The sequence below is a fragment of the Hyaena hyaena genome, unplaced genomic scaffold (assembly GCF_003009895.1).
Source record: "Hyaena hyaena isolate Hyena2069 unplaced genomic scaffold, ASM300989v1 scaffold_1, whole genome shotgun sequence".
Classification (NCBI taxonomy): domain Eukaryota; kingdom Metazoa; phylum Chordata; class Mammalia; order Carnivora; family Hyaenidae; genus Hyaena; species Hyaena hyaena.
In genome coordinates this window covers 4369950-4396492 of record NW_024080633.1, presented here as the reverse complement: position 1 = coordinate 4396492, position 26543 = coordinate 4369950, and the positions used below count along the sequence as shown (strand labels likewise).

Here is a 26543-nt window from a genome sequence, read left to right as displayed (position 1 = left end):
AGAGCTTCTGAGCATAGCCCACATTACACAGCAAATGCTCAGTAGAGAGCAGCTGTTGATACCACCACTATTCTTGTTGGTCATAAAGCAACAGGGGAAATGGCTGCTCCTGCATCCGACATCCCAACAGAGGTGAGATGACTTCTTTTCTTACCTGGGCCTCAAAGATTCAGATCAGGTTAGACGATACCCTGGAAGTCCTGAGTCCAAAATAGATGGCTCATTCTCTGGGTGGAAGCCCGCAGGAAGACGAGGCTTTGTGTGCCCAAGTCTGCACCTCCCTGAATGCTCACAATTTAGACAACTTGGCTTCTCTCACTTGTACCTGGATGCTGGCCCTGGGCTTGCTGCCCTGAACTAGGGTTAAAAGTTTCAGAATGTACCCTCTTGCAGCATCTCTGTAAACAGGTGGCAGGCTGCAAGACATGGCTCTCTACACTAGCTGAGGTCCCCATGGGAGGCCAAATTCACTCACTCGCTGATTGGGGCGTTTTGGTCAAGGCACCAAGAACAATGGAGAAAAATATAGAGTCTCTCTTTTCAGGAGCTCTTGTTCTGGGCTCAGGTTTGCAAAGGTGTTACCTTCATGATATCCAAAGAAGCCTCACCCCCCAACCTTGTCCTCAAAAGTGTGGGTCCCTCCTCCAGGTACGTGAGCCGGGTGCTGGTGCATGACCTGGCAATGAACCAGAAGTGGTATTTCCTCTGCAACTCATGGCTGTCCATCGATGTCGGAGACTGTGTCCTTGACAAAGTATTTCCGGTGGCCACAGAGCAGGACAGGAAACAATTCAGGTACTTTTTTCTTTTCTTTTTAAGCAAATGCTGTTCACTTTATTCTTTCATCTCTAGGGAAGTTGCATCGCAATCCAGGTGAAGCAAACTAAAAGCATGTTTCAGCTATGGGACTGGATACCTTCAAGTGTGTGACATTAACAACCCTCAGTTTTTCTTGCTGGGACTGAGGGGCCCTGGAGGGACATGGACCCTCTGACACAGAACGACCTTTGAGGTGGTGAAAACGGATGGAACGTTATTCATATTTCTTTACACATGTCGTAGAATAGTATGTTTTATATGACTGAACAGCCTGATTTGACAGGTGATTTCATGTCTGGCCATCTGGGGCTCCTCCTTCATGCTATTTTACCCAACAGGGGTGTTTCAGTGCATGTCTCCCTTGGCTTACTTCCTTCTCTCCACATCTGCCCAAACACATACAAGCAGATACAAATGTACACACACGCTCACGAGCACATACACAACATGACAGACTGTTGTTTATTTCAAATCTTTTAAAATGGCACTACTCCTACTATGTCACTTTTCTTCTTTGATGATACACCATGAACATCTTTCCAAGAGAGTATGTCTGGGTCAGACTTTCCCTTCTTGGCTGCACGATAATCCGTAGACTGGATGTCCCACAACTAATTCAACCATCCTATCAATGGACACTAAGTCTGCTCCCATCCAATATTAGAAAATCAAGAGACTCCACAAACACCTGGCAAGTATGAAAATGCGGCCAAGTATGTTCCTGCCTGATGTCAGTCTGCTCGAGCTAGGGACCAACTTTCCTCTTATACGGGCCATGTATACTCTGTTTTGCCACAGTCCCCACTCACTCCCTATTACCTTACCCCCAACTCACTTCACTCATTTACTTGACTTGTTAACCTCTACCAGGTCCCTTTAGGTATTTGAGTTTGTGACCTCTAATTTATTGTTTTTATTTTATTTTTGAGAGAGAGAGACAGAGACAGAGACAGAGAATCTTAACTAGGCTCCACAATCAGCACAGAGCCTGATGTGGGGCTCGATCTCACAACCCTGGGATCATGACATTAGCTGAAGTCAAGAGTCAGATACTTAACTGACTGAGCCACCCAGGTGCCCCATGACCTCTACTTTAAACGGCTTCTGAGTTAGGTTCAAAAACACAGTCTGTTTCTAGTACATTTACCGAAAGGTGACTTTCCCTCCTAGCTGCCACTGTGAACAGCTCAGCCTGCAAAGGGAACAAGTCTGAGCCAGAGAGACCTGGCCCCCAGGAGAAGTATAGCACAGATGTGGGCACACACTGCACAGTTCCACATGCCTGCTACTGACTTGCCGCACGACCCTGGAAAAGTCACTACACCTCTCCAGGTCACAGCTTCCACATCTGAAAAATGAGTCATGTGGTGTGCCTACCCCATGGGGACCTGTGCAGGTCCTGTGAACTGATGTGGGGCGCATACTGAGCACAGCAAGTGCTCAGAGTTAAGTGCTCGATTACAACAGCAGATATTGTCCCTCCCATTGCATCAAATCAGTGATGCCTGGAAATGAGACAAAGAGGCGTCTGAAGGCAGAACCATGTCACTTCCCCATGAATCCTGGTGCCCAGCAGAGCACGGGGTACAGAGCACCAGGCTGACCAAATATTTGGTGAAGGGTCAATAAATTAATGATGAGTAGAACAACCACATGGAATATCACTGCTGTTGGCAGCTGACCTATCTCCTTAAGCATCTCTGAGTCCAGGCCACTTACGCAGAACAGAATGGCAGTCAAAGTACAACCTTGAGGGGTGCTGGCACTGGCCACCAGAACGGGCGCCAACTGGGAGCATAGGTTCTGCACACTCAGGAGAATCAGGGCCCCTATGCCACTCCTGTGGTTAGACTACATTCTGCTCACAGGGAAATAACACAGATTCTTAAGGGGAAAATGGTGCCATTTTCAGAAACCCTGTCTTGCAATTTTTATTCTCTCAAACTGAGTCTGAACCTACAGCCTCGAATTTTTAACCAGCATCCTCTAAGGCACTAATTATAATAAACCTAATGATATTACAGTTAATTACTGTATGAAAATTATAGCAAAAGTAATTGCTAACACTGATGAATATTCACATGTATACCAGCTACTTTACCAAATGCTTGACAAAAATGATCACAATCCTTTCAACAATCCCATTAGGCAGGTTCTGTTATTATCCCCATTTTACAGACAAGTGACGTGGAAAAAGTATAAAGTAACTTGCCTGAGGGCACACAGCGAGTGGCAGGGCCATCTAGGATTGCAATTCACTCTGTTCAGAGCCCCCACCATTAACTCTGAATGATGCTAAGACGCTGTGTCTTCGGCATTAGAGAGAGTAGAGGATAAATCTTAGAGACAGCCCTTCCCTCCCATCCCAGGATTGGTCTGACAAGACCAGCCCTCTCCCATTCCTGCCTCTCTCTCCCTGCCTCTTCACAGCCACCTGTTTTTCACGAAGACCTCCACAGGCTTCCAGGACGGGCACATTTGGTGTTCCATCTTCAGCTGCTCAGCTCGGAGCAACTTTACCCGCGTCCAGAGAGTGTCTTGCTGCTTCTCTATGCTCCTCTGCACCATGCTGACCAGCATCATGTTCTGGGGTGTTCCCAAAGACCCAGCGGAGCAAAAGATGGACTTGGGTAACTTGTACTGTCATGACGGTCAGGGCTAGTGGCCAGTGGGTGCCTTCCCCAGGTCCCAAGGCCACCTTGAGATTCAATAATTCTCTAGACGTATTCACAGAAGTCAGAAACACCATTACACTCATTTCAGAGGAAGGATATAGATTTCAGGGGAAAGCAAAGACGTGCATGGGGTTGGGCCCGGGGAGATCAGGTGCAAAGCTTCCAGCTGTCTTCTCCCAGGGATCTGTGACAATACTCAGCCCTCCCGACAGCGACGTGTGACAACACACATGCAGTACTGCCAACCAGGGATGCTCACCTGAGCCCTGGTGTCCAGAGTTTTTATTAGGGTTTGCTCACATAGACAAAGCTGATCCCCACATGGCTGACTTTAGCCTCTGGCCCCTCCAGAGGCTGAGGTGATACTGTGTGGCCAAGGGCCTCACCATAAATCACTATTAACATAGACTATAGAGTGTGGCCCAAGACCTCAGGGAAACAAAGGTGTACCTACCACGCAGAACATCCCAAGAGCTTAAAGGTCACCTCCCAGGGGCCACTCAAGGGCCAGACCTCTCTGTGGGCAATGTGAGTCCTTACTGTTCAGCCACCTTCTAGAAGTGGTGGAGAATCTCTATTGACCCTTTCCCTCCTCTGTCCTAGGTAAATTTGAATTCACTTGGCAGGAAGTGATGATTGGACTGGAGAGCTCTCTCCTCATGTTCCCCATCAACCTCCTGATTGTTCAGATCTTCCGAAACACTCGTCCTCGGGTCACTAAGGAGCAGAATGCGGGGAAATGGGACAGGGGCTCCCCCAGCCTGGCCCCCTCACTGCAGCCCATGGAGGATGGCCTTCTGACACTTGAAGTGGTGACCAAGGCATGTCTTCAAGCTTGGCGGTGTGTGGGTGTTCTAGCCTGAATGGAAAGGGCAGGGGGAGAACTGAGGCTCGAGGCCTGGCAAGCCCACGCTGTCTGACAGCATCAGTCACCAAGATTCATCAACTATACACACATGCACACATATGTATACCACAATGCATGTATACACGTATATGGGCACTGCACAGGTGCACACATATATATGCACACACCTAAAGACATGTACACATGCATGTGCACATACATATACAAAGACATAAAAATGTATACATACACTTGCACACATATATATGTACATGCACACACGCCTTCATACACACACATGCACACATACACACAAACATCTACATGTATGCACACACAATTTTTGAGTACCTTGTGTGTACAAAATATTACACCTTTAGTGTAGAAACCCATATTCCATATTCACAGAAACCAAAGGGACTCCTGCATTCATGTACTCAACAAACACTTACTGAGCACCTACTACACACCACCACCCTTTGAGAAATACAGCCTGGAATGTGTCAGTTCAAATTCTAGAAGAGGGACTCTATAAGTAACAAAATGGAAGCTCAGGGTGGTCCAATGTCACGTCTCAACAGGCAAAGCTGGGATCCAAACCCAGACTGCGAAGCCCTGGGGTGGATGTTCTTGACCGCTCTGCTGCCCCCTCACGTGTAGCTCACCTTCCTCTTACCCAACCTGGGCTGACTTGCAGGATATGTGGAGACTTGTCAGCTCCCTGTTTAAAGCTCTGAAGGTGCCATCTCCTGCCTCTGGCTGGGAGTCAGTGACCTTGATGGACATTAACCAACTGCTGGCCTTAGTGGAAGATGTCATCTGTGTGCAGAACATGATAGGGCAGGAGTCCTGGGAGGAAGCCAAGCAGAGAGAGGACTCTTTCACACTCACTCTGGGGTCTGCACAAGTGGAAGGTAAGTCCTGACGTTTCTAATCTGGAAAAGGGGACCAGGTGGAGACAGGACTTAGGGCTGCATCTGGATCACTAGGGAATCAAGAAGTCCTATGCAGTGGGTCTCACCAAACTCCACTGCAACCACCTGCCATCACCTCCCTCTCTGTACACAGGCAACCCCTCTCTTCACAACACCAAGCTGCCTTCCCACTAAAGGCCTTCGTATGTGCCTGTCCTTTCATTTAGAATATTTTTTCTCCTCTCCTCTCTAGTTCCTAATCAGGCTTTAGTCTTGGTTTAAGCACTCCTTCCTCAGGGGAGCAACCCTACCCCCAATGCTCACAACAGGGTCTCCAGACACATCCTCTTTAGCCCCTAAGCTTCTCCTGCACTGCATTTACACTGCCTGCTGCCAAATCATGACTTGTGTGAAGAGCTGTTTACAGCCTGCACCAACCTTGCTGGAGCATGAGCTTTCTGAGGTGGGAGACATCTGACTGTCCTCTCTCCACCATCCGCCTCATGCCTGGCCCCATGCAACACACAGAAAGCACACAACAAACGTGAGTGGGATGACGTCAGCATAGCAGGTCATTATGGGATGCACAAAACAACAGGGTGTGTTCTTTCATATGTGGTGAGAAAAGCAGTGGCAGCCTGATAACTCTGGGTCCTGACTCTGCCACTGATGGGCTGTGGGACCTGGGGCAGGTTACTTCAATTCTCCATGCCTCAGTTTCCTTTTCCATAAAGTGCTGGGGGGTGCAAAGTGAAACCAGATCCATTTCCAAATGTGAAGAGCAGGGCACAAAACGATGGACAGGGCAGGAAGAAAACATTACAGAACAGAGAGTAGCAGAGTGAAAAAGTCACTCGTCCATTTGCTTCCAATCCTTCTAGAAGCAAATCTCCATTTGGTATTAGTGTGTCTTTCAGACCCTTTTAATACTTGCAAATTCTGTTTGGCAGAGGAATAGCAGGTCTCAAACTCAGAGCTTTTTGAAACAGTATTGAGCTAGAATTTAGTAGCATCATTTCATTTTTATTGAGTTCTATGTATGGCACATTATTCTGGTTCGGACTACTCTCCCTGACTCCCCGCTTGCCCCTTTCCTGTTTGTCTTCTACTCACATCAATGCCACCACTGTTCAGACCAGGCTGTCCAACAGAACTTCCCACGGCACCGGAATGTTCTGTACTGGTGCCGTCTGGTATGACAGCTGCTGGTCCTATGTGGCTACTGAGCACTTGAAAGGTGGCTAGTGTGACTGGGGAACTGAAGTTTTTAATGTTAATTTTAAATTAACTGTTGGGGCCAGTGGCTGTCATGTTGGATAGCGTGGGCTAAGAATGCTGCCATTTTTAACACACAAGGGTGATGATCACTGTATAAACCTTGTCTAAAATAGACATGGGGTCTACAGAATGGGGAATTTGAATTCATAAACTCCTGGTCCCACCTCTGATAAGGTGAATTAGCTTCTGACTGAGGCCAGAATCTGCATTTTTAACCAGTCACTTAGATGACTTTTGAGTGAGTGTTGAGAGTCAGTGTCAAGACAAGATCCCAGCTCCTCACTGTTAACACTTATGGCCCTCCTGGCCGGGCCCACGCTGACCCCATAGTCAGCCCCAACCTGACCTCCATGCTCCACAGAGCTGGGCTTGGGCTGCCTAAGAAGGCTGATCCTGCAGGAGCTCTGCTGATGCCTGCACTGGACATCTGGCCTGAGTCTGGGGGGTTGGTCTTCCTAGCAGAGGCCTCAGAACATGGACTCTGGAGCCAGCCAGGTCCTGGGGCTCTCACAGCTGTACCAGCAGCTGTGCAACTTTGGACAAGTTGCTCAACCTGCGACTTGGCTTCCTTCCCAGTGAAAAGGGAGGACTGATCCACCTAGCCTCTTGGCTCATTTCAAGGACTAAATGGGGTCACAAGACACATGAAGCGCTTAGACCCAGCCTGATACAAAGCAGGTATTCAGTAAGTGGTGTTATGATTGATCGGGAGTGATGGTATCTTCCAGAAACACTGCCTGAGGACTTGCAAGATGAAGGCTATTGATGTCAGAACCCAAAGCTGCCGCTTCAGCTAGGCAGGCCCGGGGAAGGAGCGTCAGGGAGGAGGCCTGAGTCAGGGAGGCGGAGTCAACATTGCCCCAGACCTTCACCTGCATCTAGCCCTAGCCAGCTGCACCCTTCTTCACATTGCTGGTTACCTTCTTGCTCACTCACTTCTCACTGGTGACTGCTGAAGGGCCGTGGGGCAGGGCTGCTCTCTCCTGCTACCTCTCATACCCGGCTTCATGTACCCCTTGCAAAGACAAAGGGTGGTCCAGTCGACCTGTTCCCTTTACTGCCCCAGGAGAAGGTGCCCCTGGGTGCCCGCCTCCCAGCTCAGGGTTGGGGACTCAGGACTGGTTCCGTCTGAAGCGGCCACACTTCCCTTAGAATGCATGGGCAATAACAGAAATGTCCGCATTTGTTTCTTTCTTGCATTGAGTAACTTAAAACAAAAAACACCTTTATAGGGCTTTTTGTTTGTTTTTTGTCTGTTTTAACTTTTTAGGAAGCTGAAATTTGAACAAGCCAACTGCAAGAAAACATTCATGAGATGATCAGGGGATATCTGACCACAGACTGGATATTTTGTGCTATTAAGGGATTATCAATACTCGTTTCAAAGCTTGACAATGACGCCATGGTTTTATATTTAGAAGCACATTGGAGCATTATAGCATATTGTAGAAACACGTATGTAGAAGCATATTGAGATATTTAGGGACATGACCTGGGGGCTTAGAATCTGCTTCAAAACCACCCCCTGGAAAGGGCGGGCTGGGTGCAGGTGAAGCATGACTGGCCACGAGCTGGTAATCTTGAGCCACGAGTGTGTGCAGGTTCATCTCACACTCTCTACTTTTGTAGCTGGACATTTTTCATAATTGAAAAAACAAGTTGAAAACAAAAGGTTAAGACTGACACCAGGCAAATCTTGGCAGAAGGCAAATCTTGTATACGTTAAAATATTTGCTGATGAGATACCACTAGGGTTTGCTCTCAAGCATTCCAGAAGAAGAAAAAAGTTGGGGAAGTTGGGGGGTGGGGCAGAGACAAAACAAGATTAACAAAGGTTGGCACTTGGCAGTAGCAAGTGACATGTATTTATTCTGCTCTCTTCACCGACATGGAAGGAAGCTTTGAGAGTGCCCTTGACAAAAGGTTGAGAGAAACAAACTCAACCCGACTGGCCATGGGAGCCCAGCACTTTCTCCATCTTTCTGAGACCAGCTCTCTCACAGCACGGCGCCTAGCAAGTGCAATACAAGAAAGCGGTTACTAATACTGCTGTTGCCTAAGGAGGCCGTCTGCTCTGTCTTTGGGCACCAGAGGATGTGCTTTCTCTCCTTTGTCCTCAGAACAAATGCTCCGCCCCAGGGACCCTCAGAAGGACAATGCCTACAGGCAGTGTCTCTACCTTCAGCTGGACCACTTGGAACAAGAGCTTCAGCTGGTGGGGGCCCGCAGCTCCTCCCAGTGCCAGAGCCACGCCCGGGCCCTCAGCCAGCTGCAGACACTGAAGGGCTACCTTGGGGGACGGCTGGACACGCCACCCCTGGCGCACACCAGGTAATCCGCTCCCCCAGGTGCTGGGTGGGCAGCAGAGGGAGGGGCCTGCAGAGAGAGGGCAATCCAGGCAACCTTGGAAGGATGTTCACCCAGATCTCCCCAGGCAGAAGCGATTCAGGATTCTCGCACGAACTCAGGGAGGATGGCTTTGAATAGGGCTATTTGCCAAAAGGCAGTTTGTATAGCACTTTACAGTGTATAACTATATTTTTGTGGGCTGTTTCCTAACTGTGCACCCTTGCACAAGTCCCTCAACTTTTCTGAGCTTCAGTTTCCTCATCTGTAAAATGGGAATGATAATTCCCATCTCCTAGTTCAAACTTAAAATACATTTTTAGGGGCGCTTGGGTGGCTCAGTCAGTTGAGCGTCCAACTCTCATGTTTGTGGAATCAAGCCCCACGCTGGGATCTTTGCTGGCAGTGCAGATCCTGCTTGGGATTTTCTCTCTCCCTTTCTCTCTGCCCCTGTCCTGCTCACATGCACGCACACCCTCTCTCAAAGATAAAAAAAAAAAATTAAATATATTTTTAAAGATAACCAGAGAAATGTGAATACAGACAGGTTGACATCAGGGAATTGTTAATTTTGATAGGTGTGAAAACGGCCCTGTAATTCACTAACAAAATGACCATTTTTGAGAAATATTCTGAAGTGATTAGGGATGCTATTATGTCTGGAATTCATTTTTAAATATCTGAGAGAGGGGGAGGGGGAGATAGAGGATAGATAAAATGAGTCTAACAGGGAAGTGATGGTTGTTGAAACTAATTGTTCAGGGCTTGTAGTGCTTACTGATTTCTGTAGGATGAGAAATTTTCATAATAAAAACTTTTGGGGCACCTGAGTGGCTCAGTTGGTTAAGCGTCAGACTTCAGTTCAGGTTATGATCTCATGGCTCATGGGATGGAGCCCCCTGTCTGGCTCTGCAATGATAGCGCAGAGCCTGCTTTGGACCCTCTGTCTGCCTGTCTCTCTCAGATAAATAAACATTAAAAAAACAACAACAACAAAAAAAACCTTTTAAAAGGTATATAGTAGAAGCCTTCTAGGCTTCCCATGAATAATGGGAGCAAACCTGTGTAAAGCACTGAATAAATGTGCCCTCAATAGGATAAAAGTATGTAAACCAGATAGAATATACAATAATAGCCCCTTGATGTGGGTACAAGATACAGAGGAGAAAACTGAGGGTCTGAGGGTCTGAGAGGTCAAGGAGCTCAACCACGGTCATGCAGCTGGTGAAATAAAGTGGCATTTGAACTTGAGCCTGATCATACCCCACTCCTTTTCAGCTCCCCGATGGTGAGCCAGCCTCCTCGCGGCCTGCCCTGGTGGTGTGTCCTGGTGGGCTGGCTCCTGGTGGCGGCCACCAGCAGCGTGGCGGCCTTCTTCACTATGCTCTACGGCCTGCACTATGGGCGGACCAGCTCCCTCAAGTGGCTCATCTCCATGGCCGTCTCCTTCGTGGAGAGCGTGTTTGTCACACAGCCCCTGAAGGTCAGGCTGCCCTGATCCCTTCTGCCCACATTTTCCTTCCGCCGGCTGCCCCGTCCTAAGGCTTCTGCCATCCCTTTATGTATTCATTACAAGCCTACACAGCAGTTGGTTGGTCGCGAAAATGATGTTAATTACCACAATAATCTGAGTTCTGAGACAGAGGCTCTGGGGCTGAGACTCTAGGCCAGGCCTGGTGGCTTACCAACATGGGGCTTGTCATCATCACAGTCACCCCCAGGAAGGTCTTTGCCTCCGTTTTATGAGAACCTGAGGTTAGGAAGGTAAGGTCACAAACATCTTGCCCGAGGGCACATGTGCAAAATATGAATAATACCATATTTCTTCAATTCTAAGATCCTTTTAACTGTGAGATAGGCTGGCAATTTACAGGAACTTTATCTTCAGAAACAAACAAACAAACAAACACCAAGTCATCACCAAGAAAATGCACTCCTATTTCTGAAATGTAAAGTTACTATCAGACTTGGAGAAATACTGAGCCCCAGCCTGGAGCTTGGAGCCACAGCTCCCCCTGGACGGCGTCAGGGAGTGGGAAGGTGGGGGACGTGCACAAAGGAGGGGAAGTTTACAGTGAATCTTTATGCTTGTGAGACTCACCAAACCTCCCATCCCCATCTTACCAGGTAGTCCCCAGTTCTGCCCCAAATAACCTTTATCAGAAGATTTAGGGGCCCCCGGGGTGGATCAGTCCATTAAGTGTCTGACTCTTGATTCTGGCTCAGGTCAAGATCTCATGGTCCCTGGGTTCGTGCCCTGAGTGGGGCTCTGTGCTGACAGTGCCAGAGCCTGCTTGGGGTTCTCTCTCTCCCTCTCTCTGCCCCTCCCCTGCATGTGCGTGTGAATCAGTGCAGGAAGAAAGGGGAAGGGACAGAGGGAGGAGGAAGATGTGACTCAGTACTCGATGCAGTAGGAGAGATAAGAGCTCGGGCAGCAGGAGGGCACAGCCGGAAAGGCTTTGATATGAGAAGCAGGGAGAGCTCAGGGTTCACTCTCTCTGCCTGCTGGGCGACCAGGTGCCCTGGTCCTCTCCCTTCATAGCCATGTCTCCTCTTGGCACAGGATGGGCTGGTTCCCACCTGGTTCCCCCAGAGCATAGTTTCTCCAGATCTGACCCTGATCCTGACTCCTTCTAGATCAGGAGTTGATAGTTTCCACCACAGGCCTGGGGTTCACAATGGGTTTCACCTCCAGGTGCTGGGCTTTGCTGCCTTCTTCGCGTTGGTCTTAAAGAAAGTGGAGGATGAGGATGAGCCTGTGGCCTTCCTCCCAGGACGCCCGTCTGTCCCAGGTAATGGTGCACAGGTGGAGGCAGGGGCCTGGAACCTGATGAGGCTGAGACAGCCATACACTGCCCAGCTGCTGACCTTCCCCAGCATCCCTTCACCCTTGATTGGGGAAGCACCCCTAACCCATCCAAAAGCAAATGACTCCTTCACTGTCTCTAGAGAAATCTTGTTTCGCCTCTACCCCAGCCCTCTCTCTTGCACTCAAGCATGATCCCTTGGGAGCTGTGCTCTCATTGCCTGTCATCCTCTGTGATCCCCAGAAAGCAGCTTTCTCCCCCAAGGCTCAGGCCACCTGGCCTTTAGAATGAAAACCAAAACAGAACATGCTTGCAGGTGGGCTGCAAAGAGTTCCAGGACAAGGGTCTGGAAGCTACAGCCAGGGGGCCAAATGGAGCCACTGCTTGTTTTGGTAAACAAAGCCTTATTGGAACAGAGCCATGCTGAGCCTTGGAGGAGGGCCACTGAGCAGTCCCTTTCCCTGCAACCTGACTTCTCACTTCCCGACCCACACTCCTGAGAATGCCTACAACAAGACCATCACACAAGACAGGCAAACAAAATAGAATCAACACTCTTAACAGTCCACGCAGAGATTCTGACTTTCAGGGAAAAGAAAACAGGAACAAATCGACCAAAGGCATACCTACATTCTTGTACTGACATTATTTTACAGTGTGGTTACCTCCTCATGAGCCTGTATTCCCCCACTCTAGGGTAGGATTTGGGTTTGTTTTGTCTTGGTTTTGGCTCTGCAGATCCAAAAGGTCCATTAAAATCTTCTTCCCAAGGGGAAAAATAGTGGGGGAGAGGGAGGGAGGCAAACCATGAGAGACTCTTAAATGCTGAGAACTGAGGGCTCATGGGGGTGTAGGGGAGGGGAAGGGGAGTGATGGGCATGGAGGAGGGCACTTGTGGGGATGAGCACTGGGTGTTATATGGAAACCAACTTGACAATAAACTATTTAAAGAAAAAATCTTCTTCCCAAGACAGAAGAGTAATTTTTGTTCAAAGAGACACCAGCTTCCAGAACAATTAAATATTCATCCAGTCATTCCTTTGGCAGCTACTCAGGGAGTACTTGCTGTGTGCCAGGCAGTTTGATGGCTCAGGAACATGATTTACGTAAATCCACTCATTGTAAGTGTGTAATTCACTGATTTTAGTAAATTTAATAGAGCTGTGCAACCATTATCTCACTTCAGATTTGGAGCGTCTTCATCACCCTCAAAATGTTCCCTCTTGACCATCTGAAGCCAATCCCTGCTCCCACCCCAAGCAACACAGCACTGGGGGGGCAGGTTGCCCTTGGAAAGCACAGTCCACTGGGGGGATGCGCTGAACAAGTAAACAACACAAGTAGACATGCAAGTGTGCAATGTGAGAACTTAGGGAGAGAATGGGAGAGTGCAGGCCTCTCTGCAGAGGTAGCACCTCCACTGGTTCCTGAAGCCTGGTGAATGGAGAGGCTGCACACTGGGCACGTGCAAAGGCCCTGAGGTGGGATGGAGCTTGTCATTTTACATGACTACGGACAGCATAGCTGAAGCTTGGGGAATTAGGGGGAGAAGAGTTCAAAATGAGGGCAGGGGCACCTAGGTGGCTCAGTCGGTTAAGCCTATGACTTTGGCTCAGGTTATGATCTCACAGTTGTGAGACTGAGCTTCAAACTGGCTCCATGCTGGGTGTGGAGACTGCTTGAGATTCTCTCTCTCCTTCTGCCCCACACATTCTCTTGCGTGCACTCGAAGGAAGGAAGGAAGGAAGGAAGGAAGGAAGGAAGGAAGGGGAAACAAATGAGGGCAGAGAGGTGGGGAGGAAGCAGGGCCTCGTAGCACCTGGGTCAACGCTGGAGTTTTGGAGTGCTAAATACAAGAGACATGATTTATCTTGTGATTTGAGAAAGATTACTATAATTGCTCTTAGGAGATGAGAAGTATTGGGCCCAATGTACAAGTGAGGAAAAGACTACTGGAATGGTCCAGACAAGAGATGATATGTACTGGTAGTGAGGGTAGAAAGAAAGGCATGGATGCAAAAGACAGTTGGCATAATACACCCCTATCAGAATAGCTAAAGTAAAAAACAGTGATGATAGCAAATGCTGACAAGGATGCAGAGAAACTGGAGCATTCTCACGGCGCTGGTGTGAATGTAAAATGGTACAGTCACTCTGGAAAAGTTTGGCAGTTCCTTTCAAATCTAAAAACGGTCTTACCATATGCCCCAGCAATTACATTCTTGGGCATTTATCCCAGAGAAATGAAGACTTATTTTCCTGCAGGAACTTGCATCTATATGACCACAGCAGGTTCACTGCAAATAGCCAACTGGCCACTCCTAGGAATCTCCCCAAGAGAAATGAAAACATATGTCCACCTGTACATGAACATGAACGTTCATAGCAGCATTATTCATCATAATAGCCCTAACCAGGAACAATCTAGACGCAAATGGATAAACATATAGGAGTATATCCATACCAAAAAAAGGAACTAAATACTAATTATACAACAACATGGATAGACACCAAACCATTATGCTAAGTGAAAGAAACCAGACACCAGAAACGATGCACTGCATGATTCCATTTATATGAACCATCCAGGAAAAAAAAAATCTATCTAGACAGAAAGCAATTTGATGGGACTGAGGGTGGGAATGGGGACTGACTTCATGGGGAGATGAGGGAACCTTTTGGATTGATGAAAATGTTCTAAAACGGGGTTGTGGTGATGGCTTGCACAACTCTATAAATCTACTAAAATCACTGAATTGGAGATTTCCAATGGGAATATTTATGAAAATTATAACTTAATAAAGTGGCTTGGAAAAAAAAAAGATCCTTAGAATTAGACATGAAATATCAGTTACCCTCCTTCTTCCGTCCGTCAAAATTTCGGAGTACTGGGATCTGACTTAGAGTCCAGGAGCACAGGGAGGGGAGGGCGTTGTGCTTTCAGTACTAGGAGAACTCTCCGCAGGAGCAGAAGGGGTGGAATTCTGAATGTGGGGATGGAGGGGCAGAGGCGTAGAGGGCAGTGTTAGGAAATGGCTCCTGAGAAGGAGGAATGGTGGATTCTGTTGTACCCGGTGAGAGAGGAGGCTGCTGGCTTCAGAGCAGAGCTGTCCTGGTGTCCTTGCTTCCACAGATCCCTCTGCCTTGTTCCGAGCACGAAGATGCAGCAGAAAGGACATCTACCAGCCGCCTCTGGCTACTGACATCGAGAAGATGAAAACTACCCACCTCAAGGAACAGAAGGCATTTGCCTTCATCAGAGAAATCCTGGGTAGGCGGTGAGGTCACCCACAAGCAGTCTCCCCACTCACTGGTTGTCAGCATAGACTTGAACAGTCAATGGCGGAATCTTCAACAGACCCACACTGCCTCTGGGCCTGTTTTCCTAAATATCAACTTGCCCCACCTCCTTCCCTACACTTAAAATCCTTTGGTGCCTCACATGGACCTTAGGATAAAACCTGAGCTCCCTACTGTGGCTCTGTCCACCCTGGGTCACGTCTCTTGGCCCATGTACCCTGAGCTCTGTTCTATAGCTCCTGGGACCCCTTGCCCTCTCTGGACCCCAGGCCTTTGCCCAGGCTACTCTAACCTGCCGGAAATGTACCTCCCCTCCTCCCCACCTTTCCTTCTGGCTAATTCCTTATTCTTTAATTCTTAGCCCAAAGACTGGGTGTCTTCAGAAAGGCTTCCCAAGGCTGTTGACCAGGAGCTTCTGTGTATCTTAGTCTGGGTTTTCCCTTAAGCAGATCTGGGTACCAGTAGTGGGTTGGGGAGGTGATCCTGGCAACCACTGGTAGAGAAAAGGAAAGAAGAGAGAAGGCTGGCAATAGAAGATGTGATGCATGGGTTCCATGTGGGAACTGGAGGTCAGTCCTACTGGGGACCTCTGTGGGGGCCTGTAGTACACGCCCCAAAGCTGTCAGTCACAGGTCACTGGTGAGGGCTGCTCCCAGGGAGGACACTGACCCTGCAGCACTCCCAGCCTGCCTTCCCACTGGCTGAGCACATTGCAGCCAGACAAATGCAGAGAACAGGGAAGCTTGCATAGCAGTAGCAGCATGCAGAGAATAAAGAGCGCCCGGATATAGGGGCAGAGCCTTAATTCATCCCAGGCAGGGGTTGCTGGAATGTATATTCCTAGGCCCTGGGCCCAGAGATTCTGGATCAGTAAGGCTCTGCATACCTCTAAGATTTTGATACCTGGCATCGTAAACTAAATCTCTGTACCTAAAGGGCCCTTACATCACACTCACCTGTCTACAGGTGACCTCCCTGAGGGCAGGGGACACAACTGTCATTCTCATTGTTCTATCCTCAGCACTGCAACACGGCAGAGCCCCAAATTTAAAAGATTCTTCTTAAGAAACATTTATGGAGCATGAATACTGTGCAGGCACTATTTTTAAGTGGTTTATAAATATTAATTTGTTGACTCCCTCATCAGAACCCTGTGAATTGAATTATCCCCATTTCACAGACAAGGAGAGTAAGGCAAAGGAGTTAAGTCACTTGTGAAGGGCACATGGAGAGGAAGCTGCAGAGCCAGGATCTGAACCCAGGCAGGCGGCTTACGGGCTGTGGACTTTACTCCTTTCTGCTGTCTAAGGATTGGTTCCACTGTCACTGGGGGGTGGGGGGCAAGTAGCTGGTCTACAAGGTGTTGCTATGTGCCATTCTATTTCCTGCCTTGGGCTTGGTGGGACTGGGGACCCTGTGTGACCAGGGCTGTGCCTCCCTTCCCAGCATATCTGGGCTTCCTGTGGATGCTGCTGCTGGTCGCCTACGGGCAGAGGGACCCCAGCACCTACCACTTCAACAGACACCTCGAGCGCAGCTTCACCCAAGGCTTTTCAGCTGTGCTCGGCTTCCAGGAGTTCTTCACGTGGGCGAACACCACCCTCATGAGCAACCTGTACAGTCATTACCCAGGTACTCTCCCCTCACCCAGGATGTGCGTCAGCCCCCTTGTGCATATTCCTAAGAACAGGCATGGGTCACTGTCACCATCAGCATTATAGAGAACCAATAACCACGGGATGATATGCTTTGAAGGAGAGACTCTCAGAAGGCTGTGTATGCACAAGAGAGGGGCCCTAAAGCCCCCTTGGTGCGGAGTGGAGGACTTCCTAAATGAGAGCTCACTGAGCATGAATGGGCTAGACAGAAATAGTACCCAGGCAGAAGGGATAACATGAGAAAAGGCAAGCCTGAGACACGATAGCACATTCCCGGCATTATAAAGCACTGAGTGTGGCTGCATTGTAGGGTATGAATTGAGGGCCAGTGAGAAGCAAAGCAGGAGAGAGAAATAGTGGCAAGATCATGAAGGGCCTCAGAAGTTCATAGTTTATGCTTAAGCAAACAAGAAGCCATTGACAGTTTCTCCATGAGGGAGTAACTGAACTGAATCTGTGTTTAAGAAGGATCAATCTGGAATCACGCAGAAGCTGAAGTAGACAGTAATTAGGATACTAGGGAGAAATGATGGGGCTGACGCAGGGATGTGGGGCTGGGGTGATGGAGAGAGGGGTGTGGGTGCAGACAACACTGAAGAGGTAGAGTTGATGGGCCTTGTTGACCATTAGGATGTGGGCATTGAGGGAGAGGGCACGGAGGGTCTCCCTGGTGATGACTGGATGGCGAGGGTACCCTTCCTCAAGAGAAGCTGTGCAGGAACTGGATGGTGCCTGGGGTGGAGAGATGGTGAGGAATGCAGCCTCCTACATGAGCTACTCCTGACCGTTTCGCAATGGCTACGGTGAAGTTCACGTTAGCGTCCAGGCCAGGGAGCTTGGAGTGCATGAAAATGATTTTGATGGCTAGAATGACCCACTGGTTTTTCATCTCCAGGCTTTATCACTGATGGGAACTCCAAGCTGGTTGGGAGCGCCCAGATTCGCCAAGTGAGGGTCCGGGAAAGCTCTTGCTCTCTTGCTCCACAGCTGCAGGCTTCTCTTCATGGATGCCGTGCGCCATACTCCCTGGACGCTGAAGACCTGTCAGACTACGGGGAGGGCTGGAATGCCTCCGTCCTCAATAGCAGCAATGGCCTTTCCCAAGCTTGGCAGTACCAGAGCCAGCGCCAGCGCCGAGGGTATCCCATCTGGGGCAAACTCACCGTGTACCGGGGAGGTGGTTACGTGGCCCCCCTGGGAACTGATCACAAAAGCTCATCAAGGTAAGACTCACTTGATTCACATGTGGGCAAGGAGAGCCATTTGCAAGAGTCCAGATCTGACTGGCAGGTGCAGCCAAGCTCATTTGTGCTGCTATGGGGAGAGACTGGGGGTCTCAGGAGAATTCAGATGGTATTTCCAGGCCCCTGGAAGCTGCAATCTCCCAGTTGGAGAAGTCCCTCTCCATCACTCTCAGGCTGCTGGGCTGAGTCTGGTGGCCTCTGCCAGAGCCAGTATAGGGATGGGGATTCTACCACGCAGAGCTGTCCACCACCAGGCAGATGGGAAGTGGTTAAGGCTCTTAACCTTACCCCAAATTCTGCTTGTATGCGCAGTGAGTTACAGGACCAGGGAAGAACACGGAGTTTGGAGAATTCACTGTTTTTATGGTAGCAGGAGCAAGCCTGCTCTTTGTCTGAAGGATGTCACCCCATCTTCGTCTCTTGAGGTTGCTCACTACAAACACAGCCTCGAGAAATGACTTGGGTAAAGCCCAGATAGACCCTCCATTCCTGGAACACCCAACCTGACGGTGCAAGGACACCCAGGGCCCATGCAGATCACCTCTCCCAGCACACTCCAGAGTTCGAGCACCCAAGGTGTGACACCCTGGCAGAGTTTGCTGTTAACTGTGTAGACCCGGGCAAGTTAGTGAGCCCATGTGAACCTCAGTCTCCTCCCTGTATTATTACAAAACTGAGGAACACAGGTAACAAACCACCAGGGAGGGGTCCCCTGGGATTAAGGACAGGCCAGGGATAGTCTGTTTTGGCATAAAAGGTGTTTTCCTGCCTTTGGAACAACTGATATTCTCTCTTCTGTACACCAAGCAGGATGCAGACCCACTGGAAACAGGGCATATTTTAATATACTTAAGAATAGGCCCATGATTATTGCTGTCAGTAATAACAGCGGGCACACACACACACATACACAATTATTGCATTTTCTCTTCACAATGTTCCTGAAGTGCTGGTGTCAACACCATTGTAGACGAGGAAACTGAGTCATGGAGAGGTTATTAGCTTGACTGCAAGGCAGTCCGGATTTGAACCCAGGACCCTCCAGTACACGCTCTTTCCACAGTACCGGTGGGCACACTTCCAGGAACTGATCTTATGTGACCTGCCAGCCCAAGAGAGATTTCAATAGCTGCCCCCGCCGCCTGCCTAAGCCTCTGATTTTCTGTACACTTCCTCTTGCTTAGGGATCCTCAAACTTTAAAAAGCATCACAATTAAAAAAAAAAAAAAGCATCACGATCCCTGGGAAGGCTCATCAAAGCAGAAATCCCCAGGCTCTGCCCCCAGAGGTTCTGTTTTGGGAGATCTGGGGTGGGGTCTGGGAATCTGCATTTCTAACAAGTTTCCACATGAGGCAGATGCAGTATGGGGCCCACACTCTGAGGACCTCTGCTCTAACAGTCAGGAGACCGGGAGTGCCAAGACACTGCACCACTGGTGGGAAGCTGTGATCACTCCCAGGAGCAGCCCCAGGGCCCTATGGTGCAGGGCATGGAGCAGAGCCAGTGGGAGAAATCTTCACAGAAAGTCTTGGCTTCCTCCAGGGCAGAAGGGGCAGGGAGCCATGGCAGATGGAGCTGTCTCTAAATACCCCTCTTCCTACAGAATTCTCCAGTACCTGTTTGACAACACTTGGCTGGACAGCCTGACCAGAGCCGTTTTTGTGGAGTTCACGGTCTATAACGCCAACGTCAATCTGTTCTGCATCATCACTCTGACCCTGGAGACCAGTGGCCTGGGTGGGCAGCCTTGCCTGTGACCCCACCTGCAGTGTTCTAGAAGACAGATGCCCCTCCCCCTGGGCCAGGGCTCCTGACCAAGCTGGACCTCGGTGTCCCAGGGGCAGAGCTCCAGGGCAAATGGTTGTTTTGGGGGGAGATTCGGGGAGTGTGGGTCTTGGCTCTCCCAGGGCACCCAAAGGCCAGGTTCCAGGGCTGCTCCAGCCATATTCCTAGTTGCCCCCATTTCCCTCTGACCTGTCTCCCAAGACGCTCCAAGGAAAGCCAGTTGGGGTCTGAAGCCAGCTCATAGTCTTGAGCTTCCCACTCCGGGGAAGGCGGGGTGAGGGGCTAGCAGTGAAGAGCTGGGAAGGGGGTGACCTGGACACAGATAATTTCACCTAAAACACTGCTTTACAACTCTGTACCTCAGCCGACAGTGTGAAGTACATTTTACATCATATTCTGACATACACAGACACACAAATACACATAAAAGACAAGAGCTTCAAAAATATTTCCCTTAACTAGAGGTACATACTCTGGTATTCTGTCTTCTCCTTTTCCCTCCCGCCTTCCTCCCTCTTTTTAACCCTTTCAAAACCTACTGAAAACACTGACCTAAAGCCTCTTCAGCTAATATCAATCTTCCTAAAATTCCACTACCTCTCCTTTAAAAATTAAAGTTTTTAGTATCAAATTACATTTTTAATAAAACTAACACATGTCTATAGTTCCTTAAATTTCAGAACTGTGTAGAGTGAAAAGTAAAAGGCCTTCAACTTCCATGATCACTGGCCACTTGATGTCAACACCATCAAGCACTTCTTTCAAATCCTTTTGAGGCGGGTGTGTTTACTTGTATCATTACGTTCTATTTCTTTTTGCCACCTTTGCAGCTCTGACTAGAGACACAGTTTGTCCTCAAACACATCCGATCAAATTATGTGTTTCTAACGGATGAAATGTGAGGGGTGGGTTTCAGGTCTGGCTGGTTCGAGCAGTCCACCGATGGCGGCAAGGACGCCCTCCGGTTGTTTGTGTCTCTGCATTCTGCCATTCTTGAGGTTGGCTTTGTGTTCAGAGGCAGCAGCCTTATTACTCAACTTGGTTTTTTTCTTAAAAGATAACTAAAATATCATTACAATATCTGCCAAAAAGAAAAGATACACAAATGGATGAAAGTTGATTCAAAAGAAGGTTGAATTTTAGGCATATTGGTCAACAGATGAATTGGTCTTCAGTGAACTCTCTTTAGGTGAACTGGCTTTATGTGAGCCAGCCTGGAGCAGATTAATGTTAACTGGGCGGCCGTGCTCTGGCTGGAGGTGATTGAGGGCACAAACAGAGGACACCAGATGCAGAGGGTAGGGAGCGGCTCCTCCCATGCAGCTCCTGGCATCCCTTCTAAGTGCATTGTCACTGGCATCCACCAAGTGTCCCTGTTCAGTCCCTTGGGTTTTTGGGTGTGAAGGACCTTGATCTCTTCTTCTGCCCTGCCAGCCCTCAGAACGGCCTGAGCTTGCATCATGCCACTGATGACTTCCGGTCAGGAGCGGTGGCTCTGAGCAGGCAGATAGCCAGGAGTGAGCAGAACGCATTTTGCTTCCCAGGAACCTTCTTTGCACATGCGAACATGCAAAGCCTGCGCCTGTACCCCTTCACTGATGGTTGGCACCCCTTCGTGGTCGCGGCAGAGGTCATCTACCTCCTGTTCCTCCTCTACTACATGATTGTGCAGGTGAGGGGTAGACTAGGGCTCCCTGGGATGGAGGTGGCAGTGTGCCTGTCCCCTCTCGCACACCCTTCCCTGGAGTGAGGCCAGTGGAAGGGAGACGGAAAGGTTCTGTTTGCCTGTTTGCCATGGCAACCTTTCGGTCCTTCTGTAGTCTGGAGAGCCCATCGGGCTCAAATACCAACTTTCGGCACCTCTCAGGAACTAAGATTCAGAGGGTGGTCCTTCCTGAATGGGGAAGGGAGAGGAACTGAGCCCTTCCAAAAAATGTCAAAGGTGGGAGACAGAGACAGGTGGCTGTGCTCACGGCTGGCGGTTCACCTGTGGTCCCAGGGAATTAGGAAAAACAATCCCCTTTGCCACCTTTACCACCATGCTGCATGAAAATGAAAAATGAAGGTACATACATTGATAATGATGGGGATTTGAGGAGGCAGGGAACTCATTCGAAGCTTGGGATATGGCCTGCACCTCCCCCACAAAAATGCAAATCAGGTCTCTTAAAAGGGCATCCCCAACCCCTGCTCAACAGCCACAACAGTTTAAAGGAAGAATGATACCTTGAGTGCTTACCATGTGATAGGCATTGCGCTAAGAATGCTGTGTGATTTTCTCCTTCAATAACAAGAGAAGGTTCTATTGGTTCCATTTCGCAGAGTAGGAAGCTGAAGTCCAGAGACATTAAATAATTCATCAAAGGCCAAAATTGAATCCAGAGGGTCTAATGCCTGAACTTGACACACTGCCGCACCATTAGGCTCATAAACCTGGGTCCCACAGGGTGGGACCAATTCAAACCCAAACAGGGAACAGTTACCAAAGAACAACCTAAGTCTTTGCATTTTTCTGAGAACATCAAAGGAGGCCCATCTGACTACCCACTTCCCAGCTGCCCTCATCCTCTGCCTGCAGCTGCTTCAGAACCCTTCTCTCCAAAACCCTTAAGTCTTTCCCAAAATATTGCTTAAGCAATTTTTAAAATCTCCTCTCTTCATCTCTTTATGATGGAGGTGAACTTAGCCTCTCTTAGAAGCCAAATGTGAGTCCCCTGACTGGGTAGGAGGAGGGAAATGGAACAGACAATAGAAGATTCTCTTTAGTGGAGGGGCTTTGGGGGAGATGGTGGGGGAAGCCTAGAACTTGCGCAGCATAATTCCTTTTGACTTGTGACACGTGATGGGGAAACAATTAAAAACAAAGTCTCTGGCCAATCTAGAAAACCTCTCCACAAAGGCACAAAGGTCAAAAAAAAAAACGAACAAGATTATTTTCTTTTTTTTTTTTTAATGTTTTATTTATTTCTAGGTGATAGAGAGAGAGACAGTGTGAGCAGGGGAGGGTCAGAGAGAGAGGGAGTCACAGACTGAAACAGGCTCCAGGCTCTGCGCTGGCAGTCAGCACAGAGCCCGACGCGGGGCTCGAACCCACGAACCACGAGATCATGACCTAAGCAAAAGTCAGACGCTTAACCGACTAAGCCACCCAGGCACCCCCAAAATTATTTATTTCTAATGGTGGTAGATAGCATGAAGTTTACCACTTTAGCCATTTTTTTCCACTTTAACCATTTTTAAGTGTACAACTCAGTGGTATCAAGTACATTCGCACTGTCATACAACCCTCAGTACCATCCATCTATCCATCCATCACTTTTTTCTTCCTGCAAAACTGAAACTGTCCCCGTTAAACAACTACTCTCCACTTCTCCGTAAGGAAACAACTTTTCTTATTGAATAAGCATTAAACTAGAAGGTGATGCACAGCCAAGAGATTCTGAAAACAGAAAGGAATCTCACCCTTGTGTATTGCTGGGCAGATAGGACCCACTCATCATATACTCATTCTTAAGATAAACACTAATTAATCCTCAAGAGGATTTATGGCATATCTATCCCACTAGTCCACCCTAAATTCACCTGGTAATTGGGGTGGCCACTTTTGTTTGCTAACTGCCTTTATCGAAAGAAAAAGAGGGGCACCTGGGTGGCTCAGTTGGCTGAGCGTCTGACTTTGGCCGTGAGTCATGATTTCACAGTTCATGAGTTGGAGCCCCGCATGGATCTTTGCTGTCAGCACAGAGCCGGCTTCAGATCTTCTGTCTCCTTCTCTCCGCCCCTCCCTTGCTCACACTCTCTCAAAAATGAATAAACATTAAAAAAAAAAGGGGGGGGGAATAAATGTACATGTTCACAACAGGAGGTAATTTTGCAACTTGGAGCTTGGTGCCTGCCATTTGGCTCCTATCCTCCCAGGGAAACTGGGAGTGAAGGCCACTACCTTCCTTCAGGATCACATTTCAAAGAGAAAGCTCCCAGGTCCTTTAGAAAAACATTCTTGAGACTAGTTTAACTTTTAAAAAGATGGACATACACCTCAAAGGGACAGAGAAAGAATTCACAATTAACAAGTTTTCTCAAGTAAATACTCTATGAAAGAGTGGGAGGGTCTTTCCCCTTCCTCAATTTTTTGTATCAGAGAGAATTAAATGTTTTTCTTATTAGATGCTGTATTCACTCTTCTGTGCCTTCCAAGTTCTGCAGCCTTAGTTGATGATGAAAGCAGACGGGGTCTGTGTGCAGTGCTGGGGAGAGGCCCCAAGCTCTCCAGGCACACGGGCCAGGGCTTTGAGGAGCCTCTCCAGGACACGGTAGACCCCTGCTGGAGGGCCATCTTGGTTGGTTGGGAGAGCCATGGTGGAAGGGGTGAGGAGCCACAGTTCTGGCCCCGGCATTCAGTACAACCTCCAGCTCCTTTCCCAGGGCAAGCTCATGAGGAAACAGAGGTGGTGCTATTTCCATAGCAAGTGGAATCTTCTGGAGCTGACCATCATCCTGGCCAGCTGGAGCGCCCTGGCGATGTTTGTGAAGAGGGCTGTCCTGGCAGAACGTGATATCCAGCACTACCGGAACCACGGGAAGGAGTAAGTGGCTCTGTCTCAGCCCCCAACTCCCACATTAGATCTGGTTCCTCCAGCTCTGTGGCCCCAGGGTCAGAGGGAAGCTTTTGAAATCCTGTTGATCCTCAGAGGATCAAGGGTCACTTTTTTTAAAAAGTAACTATATTTTTAAATACAGTTTTAAAAAAATAACTATAGTTTCTACTTAGATTCAGGGTTAGGGCCTGAAGCATATACAGTTGGAGAGGGCTCTTTTAGGACAAAATAGAACAATATCTTACTTTTGCAAATCTTATCAAAAGACCATGTGACACCCTGGTAAGGTCCCCGCCCAAAAGCTGTAGCAGCACTCAACCTACATTTGCTATCATTTACAAAGTGTCCACTCTGTTAGGCAGGATGCACCAACCCACCAGATCCTCATAAGGACCCAAGGTTGTAGATGTTATCATTACCCAAAAGTAGGTTTGCTCTTGGTGACTGTCCAGCCAAAAGACACGACTAAACCAAAGAGTAGGAAAAGGAGGCATTTTACTTGCAACAAAGGAGAACATTGAGAATCTTTCCCAAAGCGGTCTCTCTAAATAACAAAACTGGAAGTTTTAAGATAAGGGTGAATACATATTCTTGAAGGGGCTTGCACAATGGGGAATACAGCATGGAATTGAGGCAGAACTCATCGTAGGGTAAATGAGTCCAGATCAAAGTCACTGGGACTGGCAAAGGTTAGCATTATCAAATCTCTGGCTTTAGTTGGTCTGGTATCTGAGTACTCCAGGGGGTTTAGATCCTGCAAAGATAACTCAAGAAAGTGCACCAGGTCAGTCTTCACTTTATCACTGTTGATCTCCTTCATAGAATCAGACTACCTCCTGGCCTGATAATGGCTGTTTTGTCCTTACATTCATTTACAAGATGGCAGGGGGCCTGAAATGACTTCTTGTGTCAGGAAAGCTATGTCCAGTGGCACCTGGGTGGTTCAGTCAGTTAAGCATCTGACTCTTGATCGCTGCACGGGTCTTGATTTCAGTCAGACTTGTGAGTTCAACCCCCCACTTTGGGCTCCAGGCTGGGCATAAAGCCTACAGAAAGGAAGAGAGCAAGCAACCTGTCTGTCTTTCATTTCTGGGGACCCCTAACTCTGTCTGCTTATATTATCATTACTCCATTTTACAAATAAATAAATTGAAGCTCACATTACCTCTGTAATGTGACTTTACCAAGGCGACACAGCAGAGAATTAATTTTAAAGGTGGCAGAGAAGTAATTTAAACCTAGCTTGTGTGAGAGGTTCAGTCAGTAGACCATGCAACTCTTGGTCTTGGGGTTGTAAGTTCAAGCTTCACTTTGGGTATAGAGATTATGTAAAAATAAACTCTTTGGGCTCCACACCCAGTGCAGAGCCTGCTTAAGATTCTCTCTCTGGTCCACCCATGGTAACTCTCTCCAAAAAATTTTTAAATAAAACTTTTTAAAAAAATCTCAAAGGGGTGCCTGGCTGCCTCATTTGGTAGAGCTTGCAACTCTCAATCTCAGGATCGTGAGTTTAAGTCCCATGAGTTGGGGGTAGAGATTACTTAAAAGTTAAATTTTAAAGAAATATATTAAAAAGAAAACAACAAGAAACCTAGTTTGTGTGTCTCCAGGATCCCAACCCTTACATCAAACCACTGTGTTTCTTGACTCAACTCACTGATTTTACTGATAGAGCTAACATTTATTTATTGTTGGATGCCTATACTGCTATAAAAACAACATGGTAAAAGCATTATCTCCTCTACTTTAATCTTCCCAAAACTTCTAAAAGATAATACTATAAACATCCTTTTACAGATAAGGAAACTGAGGCTCAGAAAGGACTCTGTGCAAGGTCACAGACCTTGGAAATGCAAATGAAGGGCCTATATGAACTCTGCATTCCTAACCTCCACCCTAGAGAGTCTCATCAACTCACAAACCCTCAGAGCTCCTCTTTGTGCCATGCCTGTGGTGCCACCCAAGGGTGGAACAAAAGCCCCACCCTCTCTCCAGGCACCCTTCCGCAGAAAGGTCTCAGTAGCAGCTGAGTCCTTTGAGTTCAGAAATTATTAAGTACTTTCATTTTTGTTTAGGCTGGCTGTAAACCTTATGAACAGCATTTCTAAAATTTAAAGATGTTTTAGAGCTCTTGAAGGGGTCTGCAAAAGATGACCTGGGGTCCAAATCCAGCCTACCACCTGCTTTTGTAAATAAAGTTTTAATGGAACACTGTATTATTACCTGTTCCTTTACCTATTGCCCATGGCCACTTTCCTGATAACAACTATA

At 48.2% G+C, this 26543-nt stretch overlaps 1 protein-coding gene across 1 annotated transcript in view; it reads left to right on the top strand.

The window, feature by feature from the left end:
• PKD1L2 (polycystin 1 like 2) overlaps positions 1-26543 on the top strand; it is an 86800-nt gene that overhangs the window by 54393 nt on the left and 5864 nt on the right. The window contains exons 27-39 of the mRNA XM_039225928.1: positions 649-795; positions 3250-3449; positions 4098-4315; positions 5039-5255; positions 8654-8864; positions 10158-10362; positions 11575-11671; positions 14820-14957; positions 16433-16618; positions 17540-17867; positions 19493-19626; positions 21219-21346; positions 24100-24260. Coding sequence (XP_039081859.1) covers positions 649-795; positions 3250-3449; positions 4098-4315; positions 5039-5255; positions 8654-8864; positions 10158-10362; positions 11575-11671; positions 14820-14957; positions 16433-16618; positions 17540-17867; positions 19493-19626; positions 21219-21346; positions 24100-24260 — 2370 coding nt within the window. The remainder of the gene's footprint in view (positions 1-648; positions 796-3249; positions 3450-4097; positions 4316-5038; positions 5256-8653; positions 8865-10157; positions 10363-11574; positions 11672-14819; positions 14958-16432; positions 16619-17539; positions 17868-19492; positions 19627-21218; positions 21347-24099; positions 24261-26543) is intronic.